The 10,140-nt window shown below is 44.3% G+C and overlaps 1 protein-coding gene across 1 annotated transcript; it reads right to left on the bottom strand.

Annotated features, from left to right (window-relative positions):
- Positions 1–1,297: 1,297 nt before the first annotated feature.
- On the bottom strand, positions 1,298–9,597 carry LOC124555860. The gene is made up of 2 exons (XM_047129924.1): positions 8,277–9,597; positions 1,298–1,587 (listed from the first exon to the last, which is right to left on the bottom strand). The coding sequence occupies exons 1-2, from the start codon at positions 9,595–9,597 to the stop codon at positions 1,298–1,300; spliced, it is 1,611 nt and encodes a 536-aa protein (XP_046985880.1).
- Positions 9,598–10,140: the final 543 nt, after the last annotated feature.

Raw genomic sequence — 10,140 nt, 5'->3', positions numbered from 1 at the left:
TTTGCTGTTTGGGCTCAATTTCCCTTCTTAGTGTCGTTCAGTTTTACGTACAGTAGCCTAATAAGTCACAGCTATGCCGTAAGCCGTTTGCAGTCTTCATCCGAGGCATTTTTGTGCAAATTTGCAGGCAATGTTTCTCCTGCTCCACAAGGATTTTGCCTCAATCACTGCTGCCTACAGACTGTATGACTTACTTCCCGCGGTTGCTCTAGGTAGCGCGCCAGTTTGCCCTTGCCACCTTTTCCACTCCAAAGAGCCACTTTCTTTTCAAACATAAGTACACTGGCATTTACATAACACCTACTTCTTACAGTGTTCCTAAGCGTGACCATTTTTTACAGTTGTCAAATTTACATCAGCACGAACAGTTTATACACGCAAATATTTTTAAGTACAAAATGTCATCGGAAAATTATTTGACGTAATAAACAATTTACATAGTATTTTACATATATTACTCACATACAATGCAAAGAACTTCAGCCTCCGGTAAAGCACATTTTAATTTACATGTACAGAAAATATATTACCAATAAGCGAAAATTTTAAAGCAAGAAAATATAAAAATTTTGAAGAACCATAAACAAATAGTGTTATATGTGGACTTTAGAATGCTATCTTGTAGGCAAACCTTCAGTGTTGTTTTCATTAAACCAGAGAAACCAGATTCCATTCGATTAGTGGTGAGTGATCTATGGAATGCGGAAAAGAGTCAAGAATGGACATTTAATGGAGATGCTATGCGATGAAATGACTTAATTTTATGAAATATTATAATATTCAGTACTAATTTTGATTACATTACAACCTAATGCATTATTAATTTTGAGAGATTATGTGAAGTTACTCTTCAATGGAGCAGAAGAAGATGTCCAACAGAAAGTTACTCGATTCAGTCTTCGTCTCTTCCAAAATATCAGCAAGTCGATGAACACAATTATAGTCGTGTGCCTGACTTTTCTGCAATACTGTATTTAAGTTTCATTAATGTTTTCTGTTGTATTCTCCTTTTGTATAGGCAAGTAGAAAAAGAGAACAGTTGACTAGCACTCACAGTCAAATAACACAACATATTACTTAGTAGTTAATTACTCTTATCTTTATAGCTCTCCAATGCTGTGAATGACGGGAGACCGCGTAGAATTATTTACGCAAGGGTACAGTAACTCCCGATTTCCACAGTAAACAAAGAAGCAGTCGAGGGCACTGAGCTGCGTGACATGGAAATTCTGTAGGTCTCACTCTCTAAATGCAGTTGTTACTAACACTGTCCGTTAGACACACCTAAACACCCTGATTATACGACTCTAACATGTGCTAGACAGAGCCACGACGCGAAGACGGTGTCCACTGGAAGCAGAAGTTGACTCGATCTTAACTTGAGACGGAACTGCTGCGCTCGCCCCTTGCGGCCGTATTTCAGAACCCCTAGGTGGCAGTGGCGCCTTGCAGCTCCCTGGAGGCGCGGCCCGAGGAACGTCCGGACCTTCGTCGACGCCGGTACTGCGTTGACGAGCTGCGACTTTCCGCTGGTCGACTGCTGGTGTGACATAATCGGCGACCGACGACACCGCAGTTTCCTTCGTTCTATAATTACATTCATACAAACAAACAGTCCGAACAGGCGTTGAAGGCCCAACGGTACCGACCGGCCGCCGTGTCATCCTCAGGCCTTAGGTTTCCCCGGATACGGATACGGAAGGGCATACACCGGTCTCCCGACAGCTTGAATTACACATACAAGCATGTAAATGAACAAAGTGGAAAAGAATATACATGGGTACTCTAAATTAAACAACAGACACATACATTTTAGTGGGCGTACTCACTCTTTTGACCTTTTAACATTTTTGCAGCAATGTGTTCCATTATGTACTGAGATGGTTATCACTGCTGATCATCCTTCTCATCTTTTCTAAACTGCGACATAATCATTTTGTTATCTGTTCATAACGTTACAGGGAAGAAACCTCTGTAAAAAAAAAGTTCGGAACACTATAAATAAGTTCTTAATCTAAGTGGCCGTGCCAAGGTAGACTGTTCTTAACAACAAAGCAAGATATTGATGTTGTTGTCTCGTTTCTATCGTAGGTTGAATTACCGCGCTTACAACGCCCCGCACTCCATCTAGCTACATTAGAAGGAACCCGTTGAGTCCGAGGTCACAAGTTCAATCTTAAGTAAGGCTCATTTGAAAGTGCTGTGTTAACACTTATGACAGGAAAAATGTTAGCCGAGCGGTCGATACGCTGCAGTCGTGGACTGTGCGGCTGGTCCCGGCGGAGGTTCGAGTCCTCCCTCGGGCATGGGTGTGTGTGTTATCCTTTTAGGTAAAGTAGTGTGTAAGCTTAGGGACTCATGACCTTAGCAGTTAAGTCCCATAAGATTTCACACACATTTGAACATTTTTTGTTAGCTGCTAATGATTCACTATTTGCATCAGGAGGGTGACAGAAGATGGATGTCTAGGAAGTACAGAGATCAAGCTGCTATGGGAGTATGCAGTACCACACTTCGCAAAATGCATATCGTCGACATTCAAGAAATGCTCAAAAGATATCATTAACTTGCACCATGAACTTCGAATGAAAAATGACATGATACAGTGATCACAAAGGTTCGCAGCATCAAGATCGAAGGCGAACTCCTTAGGAGTTATAAACTGTGCTCGACGTTCAGCTAGGTATCCACTCTTAAAGAATGCGTACAACATGACATTGGTATAATGGGTTGGCGAGAACTGATGAAATGTGATGGGATGCAACCGGATGCGAACCGGTCGCTGTGGCCGAGCGGTTCTAGGCGCTTCAGTCTGGAACCACGCGACCGCTACGGTCGCAGGTTCGAATCCTGCCTCGGACATAGATGTGTGTGATGTCCTTAGGTTAGTTAGGTTTAAGTAGTTCTACGTTCTAAGAGACTGATGACCTCAGATGTTAAATCCCATAGTGCTTAGAGCCATTTGAACCATTTTGAACCGAATGCGAAACAGTCTGTCGTGGAGGTTATCGTGAGACTGGCTACCCCTCAAGGTATAGCTGCAGATATTACGGTAATATGTTTTATAGGTACGGAAAAAAGCAAACATCCAGAGTCTGAATTTGTCCAGTGGTTCCGGCTGGTATGAATTGCAATGGCACACACTTTTCAGGAGAGAAAATTTGTTCTAAAGGAGTAGGATTTTTATACATAGACCAGGAATGAAGAAATAGCAAGTTATTTTGACCAGCTATTGGCCAAAAGCAATGCTCATACCATGGATGCAGTCCTTTTACACACATTTTCCCACTCTTGCTTGCTGTGACATAAATATTCCCTACTGCCCTTGCAAGATAACGCACACAAGAAAGTATAGTAGGGAGTAGAGCACCTCTAACTTCTCGCAGCACAGTAAATAATTTTCCAGCCAATTTACCGTCCAGATTAACAGTCGGCTAATTGCATACGACTGTGTAAAGACATTGATATTAGTTGATCTTGATACAACTGTCTTGGTACCCCTAATTTCCAGGATTTCCTTTAAATGCGTTTCTTCTCCAAATCCCTGTTGGTGGGACTTGGAAACAAATCACTTACCGAACGATGTGGTAAGTTTGTTGTGTCATCTACAAATTTTCTGGCCGTTTCCGCAGTTTACTCTGCATCGACAACTTGACGCATTGTTTAAATTTCATTGTCTTACGGCTCCCAGTTCTGTAGCACTCTTTGAACTTACGGAACCATCCGCTGTTTCCCTTGAAATCACTGTAATCTATGTCGTGCGCCATTTGATGTGCATAATGTAGTAGGTCACTATCATGCACAATCTGTAAATTGTATCGACCATCCTCAAAACCCACAAACACCAATTTTTGTAACAAATTGAATATCTGCAGGTTTTCTTATGCACTACGCGCTCATATTGCTACGGACTTATTCGAAATCTGTTCACAATGCTTTTTTTTACTTGGCTGGGGTTGGTCTTCCATGTACGCAATTATGTTTAGTACCCGCTCGTTGCACAACGATTGTCCTTTGCTGCGTTTACTGCGTTTCACTGGAGACGGGATTTGTGTCTCCCTGTCCGACAAGGCTGCTGAACTACATGGCTCGATACCTGTTTCAATATCAATTTTACTTCCTGAGCGCGTATCATCATCGTTGTGCTTCTCATGTGCATTGTCTGCACAGTCGAGCGTATACGACACCACGCATTCCACTGACTCATCGTGCAGAAAGGCTAATAGTTCATATGCCACTTCCTTCTCACTCTGCGAAATTCCTTGGGTTCCTTTTTCAAGAAGTGTCAACGTCAGCAACTGTTGTTGTTGACATAATGCAATGTTTGTTTTGTTTATATTTGCCATTGCTCTGCTCTGTATTGACACCATTACCACTGCAACACTGTTGTGAGTTACTCGTCGACTAAGCAGGTCAACTTCTCTCCACAGCCTCATGCTGTGCTCACCATTGGATACCTCCAGTCCCACCCTCTGTTGCCATTAACAGCCAAAACTGTGGTTGCTTTACTTTTCCCTCTTCATTATCCCGCCTTCCATTTACTTTCAAAAAATGGCTCTGAGCACTATGCGACTTAACTTCTGAGGTCATCAGTCGCCTAGAACTTAGAACTAATTAAACCTAACTAACCTAAGGACAGCACACAACACCCAGCCATCACGAGGCAGAGAAAATCCCTGACCCCGTCGGGAATCGAACCCTGGAACCCGGACGTGGGAAGCGAGAACGCTACCGCACGACCACGAGATGCGGGCTCCATTTACTTTAAGAAGGTTAATAGATCGTCCACTTTCTGATCGATTTCCGTTTTACTGATACGGGAGGATGTTCGCGAACTCGATCGCGAGACTGGTCTCGCTCCGTTCTGAACTTTGCAGTGCGATATGTTTGCGAAACCTTCATCGTGCCGTGACATCTACCTTCTCTCTTTTGACTTCACATCTTCATCCCGTTTCATATCGCTTTGAGCTTTTAACCCACAGACATTTTCAATTTACCGCTCATTTCCAGGATCTTCCTCACTGTTATAGACATAACTTTGCATTTATCCATATGTAAAGAGAGATGCCACTCATTACACCCAGTGTATGTAGTATCTACTGTTTGATGACGCACGGATTGTCACCTATGGAGCGTGACATGAGACATCAGGACTGACAGTAGATTTCTTTAATTAAATTACTTATTCTGGCCCGCACCCATAGAACATCAGGATCAGCGTGGTGGAGGCGTCCGGGCATCGCTGACAGCACAAAGAGTGGGGCCGAGCCTGACACCACTCGAATTCCACCGTCAGGGACGTCTCTGGCTGTAATGTGATGACAGCATCGCAGCGCAGCTGATAATCCTGCAGAGGCAGCCATGATCTCCCCCCAGCGAGCGAGCGGCTCTGTGCTCCAATGGCGGCTCCTTTTGTGACTCAGGCAGGCAGCCCTGTTCCGTGGTCGAACATCAGACTCCATACCGCATTCCAAGATGTTGCTACGGGTTTCATGGCCTCGTGGTGTAGGCTGTGATACTGAGACGAGAGTATTTTAGTACACAAATGGCTGAGCACTTATACGCTCCAGGCTATATTCGTTTAGGGATTAAGGCACATACTCTAAAACACTTCCATGATAGCAAGTGAGGAAAGGCTTCATTCTTCTGCTAGCGTATTGTTGTGTTGGTAGTTGCTATACCACGCCCAGCTGGCTCTGATTCGTAATGCTTGTCGGCTATGTTTTGCTTCGCAATGCGTAACACTCTTGCCTCAACTAGTTGCAACTTACTTCCAGTCTGGCGTACTTTTTGACCGAATAAAGTCGATACTCTACACTGCATTTCCATGTGGTTGCCAAGCACTGATAGTTACCCAGAGACAACAGCATCGTTAGCTGAGCTATAGTTTCGAGCTTTCAGTGGCTTACAAGAAATATTTGCTTCTACTACAAGTAGTTTTGCAATGTCTTACTGAGGGCAGTGTACAATAGTTCACTGTAGTAAGAAATGACTTCTAATTTGTTTTGAGCGCGGCGGCCGCTGTGGCCGAGCGGTTCTGGGCGCTTCTGTCCGGAACCGCGCTGCTACCTCGGGCATGGATGTGCGTGAAGTCCTTAGGTTAGTTAGGTTTAAGTAGTTCTAAGTCTAGGGGACTGATGGGCTCAGATGTTAAGTCCCATAGTGATTAGAACCATTTGAACTATTTTGCTTTGAGCAGTACCAATATTCGCATTGTTTGCTTCCTAGTAATTTAAAATTAACATTTTGAATTTAGCTCACTATTTTAATTAAATTTCATTTCTCGCGGTCGAGTATACTCTACTACCCGTTACGTTAAACCATAAAATGAACAGCCGTGGGGTTGTCACCTGTCGTCGTCGGCTGATACTCGTATCTGAGTTTTCATTTCTCTCCTAAGATTTCCTTTGTCACGGCTCAGGCGTGGAAGTGTCGATGATGGCTTAGCAATCCAATCCTAGCGTGGAACAGGCGGCCACAGACATTACAGCTGATGGAAGGTGGAGGACGTGGCTGAGCCTGGTGGAGTTTACGTCTCTGGCGTTTGTCATTCTCCATTCTTCGACGTTCCAGCTCAAAGTTTTGAAGAGCATTTGAGGTAACTGAGCGCCAGCGACTTCGGTCTTCTGCTATTGTGGACCAGTTACTCGGATCGATGTTCAAGTTTTTCAGATTTTTCTTGTACTGATCCTTATAACGTTTGAGAGGGGCACCTCGTGGCCTTTTACCTGTGCTCACTTCGCTGTACAGCATTTGGCGTGGAAGTCTGTCATTTTTCATCCGCTGGACATGTCCGACCCATCTGAGTTGATGCCCAATGATAAGAGCTTCCATGCTATGCATTTTTGCTTTCTCTAGAACAGCCGTGTTGGATATGAAGTCATCCCATTTCAGGTTCATGATATATCTTAGCTTCTGTTGGTTGAAGCGTTCTAGTTTCTTCAGATCGCAGCGATATAACGTCCAGGTTTCGCAACCATATAGCAGGGTGGAAATGACTACAGCTTCTTACACCATCAGTTTGGTGTACAGTGTTAGGTCTTTATTCAGGAAGACACGCTTTGTAATACGACCAAATGCTACATGTGCAGCACGTAATCTATTCTCCACATCTTTTCCAGATGAGCAGTTGGATGACAGTATGCTTCCCAGGTAGAGGAAATGGTCCACTTGTTCCAAGAGTGTATCATAGATGGATATGCTGAAGTCAGGAACGGAGGAGCCAGGAGTTGGCTGCGCCATCACGTTTGTCTTTGGAATAATGATGGAGAGACCAAATCGTTCGTACGCCCTGCTGAAGGAATCAACTGACAGCTGCAACTCTGCAGGTGAATGAGCTGGAGAGGCATTGTCATCAGCATACTGCAGCTCTGTCACACGAGTGGTACTGGTGAACCTTTTTGAATGGAGTCTAGACTGGTTGAATAATCCTCCATCAAACCTGTACTTTAGTTCTACTCCTGCATTGTTTACGGTTGTCTCGTAAAGCATAGCTGCCAGATACAATGCAAATAATGTTGGTGCAAGAACGCATCCTTGTTTAAGCCCACTTGTTATTGGGAATTCACCAGTCATTTCATTCTGGCAGAGGACCTATCCAGTCATATCAACGTGGAGAGCTTCAATCAGGTCAACAAAATGTTCAGGGCAGCCGAAGCGTTTTAAGACCATCCACATGGCTTCTCTGGGAACTGTATCAAAGGCCTTTTCTAGATCGTAGAAAACAAGTAGTAAAGGCTTTTGCTGTTCTCTGCACTTCTCCTGTAGTTGTCGTGCACAGAAGATCATGTCAATTGTCCCTCTTGAAGGTCGAAACCCGTATTGAGACTCAGGTAGTACAGTCTCTGAAAGTGTCTGGAGGCGATTTAAAAGGATTCTTGCAAAAATTTTTCCAGTGACGGAGAGTAGAGATATTCCCCGGTAGTTACCACAGACGCTTCTGTCGCCCTTTTTGAAGATGGTGACAATTGTGGAGTTCTTCAAGTCAGCTGGTACCTTGCGGGTTTCCCACATTAATATAATAAGTGAGAAGAGACTAGTTTTTAGAGGCAAGCCGCCACCCTCAATAAGCTCCATCGGGATGCTGTCAGGTCCAGGAGCCTTCCCAGGTTTCACACTCTTGAGTGCCTTGCAAAATTCTTGAAAAGTTGGAGGATCAGCCAGCCAGGGTTTTGGAGGGTGCTGTGGGACATTTTTGAGAAAATCTCCAGTTGCAGTAGAAGGGCTGTTTAACAGTGAGCTGAAGTGCTCTTTCCAACGATTTAAGATGTCCTGACTTTCAGTAAGAATGGTGGAGTTGGCAGCAGCTTTCAGTGCTCCTGATGAGGAGCGGATAGGTCCATACAGCTCTTTAATACCAGCGTAAAAGCCACGCAGGTTCCTTGCATCAGAAAGATTTTGGAGTTCTGTGGCTTTCTGTTGCCACCATTTGTTCTTGATTACTCGTATTTCACTTTGACATTTCTGCTTGAGTTCTTGAAAGTGTGCTTTCTTTTCTGCGCATGATGGAACTTGAGCAAGGGATAGGTAAGCACCCCGCTTTGCATTGATGATGGCTTGGATTTCTCCGTGGTTGTCATCAAACCAGTCACCTCCTTTACGTGCACTACAACCAACAACATTCTCAGCAGTTTCTTTGATGATGTTCTTTAATGTGGTCCATTCTTGTTCGACTCCATCAGTGGTTGCTGGAGCTTTGTTAAGTTGTTCAGACAGTATGTCTTGGAAGTGTGAGAGAACGTTTTTGTTGCTCAGGTTGCTTATGTTGAATTTTCTGCGTGGTGGGTTTGAAAAGTGGGATCGTGGCTTGCGATACTTTGGTACTCTCAAACGGCTGACTAAAAGTCTATGGTCCGTCCAGCACTCATCGATGTTTAGTGCTACTTTCGTGATGAGAATGTCTTTCTTGTCACGCTGTCGCGTAATAACGTAGTCTATAAGATGCCAATGTTTGGAGCGTGGGTGCATCCATGTGGTCTTATAGCGGTTACGCAAACGGAATTGGGTATTGGAGATGAAAAGCTCGTGCTCAGCACATAGACCAAGAAGTAGCAACCCATTTGCATTGCAGTTTCCCACCCCTTGTTTACCCATGACATCTCTCCAAAAACGGTTGTCCCTTCCCACTCTGGCATTGAAATCACCAAGTAAAATTAATTTATCTTGAATGGGTATTTTAGAGAGAGTACTGTTTAGTTGGTGGTAGAACTGATTCTTTGTGTCTTCATCACTGTCTAAAGTAGGAGCATATGCAGAGACGAAGGTGATGAATCTGTCTGAACCAATGGGTACTCTAAGAGTCATCAGTCTTTCATTAATTGAGACAGGTGTAAGTCGAAGATCTTTCACTATTTTCGTTTTTACGGCAAATCCTGCACCATGGATGCGTGGTTCTCCTGCATCCTTTCCCTTCCAGAAGATGGTGTACCCTGAACGTACCTCACTAATGTGTCCCTCACCTGAGAGTCTTGTCTCACTCAAGGCAGCTATGTCTATATCTAGACGGGCTAGTTCTTGGGTGATAAGAGCGGTTCTTCTCTCTGGTCTGTAGTTGTTCACGTCCAGGAGAGTCCTGACATTCCATGTCCCTATTGTCATAATCATTTCATTCTTCTTTTGTTTACGTCCGCAGTATAAGGAGTGACCTACTGGGTGCGGATTCCCAGCCCGGTTCAAGTGTGACTTCCGATGTTTAGCCCACATTTTCTAGGGCCTTCCCCATTCAGGGTGGGCAGCGGTCATCCTAAATAGGCCTGCCCAGTCGCAGATGCGGGACCGGATTCCCGAGTAGTCACACGGGTTCTCAGGAAGGCGACCATCACACACCTGCCGCCAATGTGCAGGTCCAGACTAGTAGCTTCCAGCCTCACTCGGAGCCTGCTACCATCGTCCTTATCCCATCGCCATTGGTCTTTAGAGAAAATGACAGGAGAAATTGCCATTTGCGTGAATTTCTTTAAGGTGGATTACAGCTTGCGAGGAAGTGACCCACACACTATAATTCTGGAACAATTCATCACGGCACATATGTCACCTGTAGATCAGCATTAAATAGATCCAAACTACCAGTGCCACACACACAAATACAATAGTTACCGAATGTGTGGAATAACATTAAGGTAAAGAAAATGAAGTTATCCA

The sequence above is a fragment of the Schistocerca americana genome, chromosome X (genome assembly GCF_021461395.2).
Source record: "Schistocerca americana isolate TAMUIC-IGC-003095 chromosome X, iqSchAmer2.1, whole genome shotgun sequence".
NCBI classification, from domain to species: Eukaryota; Metazoa; Arthropoda; class Insecta; order Orthoptera; family Acrididae; genus Schistocerca; species Schistocerca americana.
Note: the sequence above shows the minus strand (reverse complement) of the source record. Positions and strands in the feature narration are given on the sequence as shown.

Bases quoted from the DNA above. Each gene is read 5' to 3' on its own strand.
- LOC124555860 (XM_047129924.1), bottom strand. From the start codon at position 9,597: ATGACAATAGGGACATGGAATGTCAGGACTCTCCTGGACGTGAACAAC. The intron at 1,588-8,276 runs GTCAGGACATCT...ATGTAATTATAG, and splicing joins CTCCACCATTCTTACTGAAA to AACGAAGGAAACTGCGGTGT.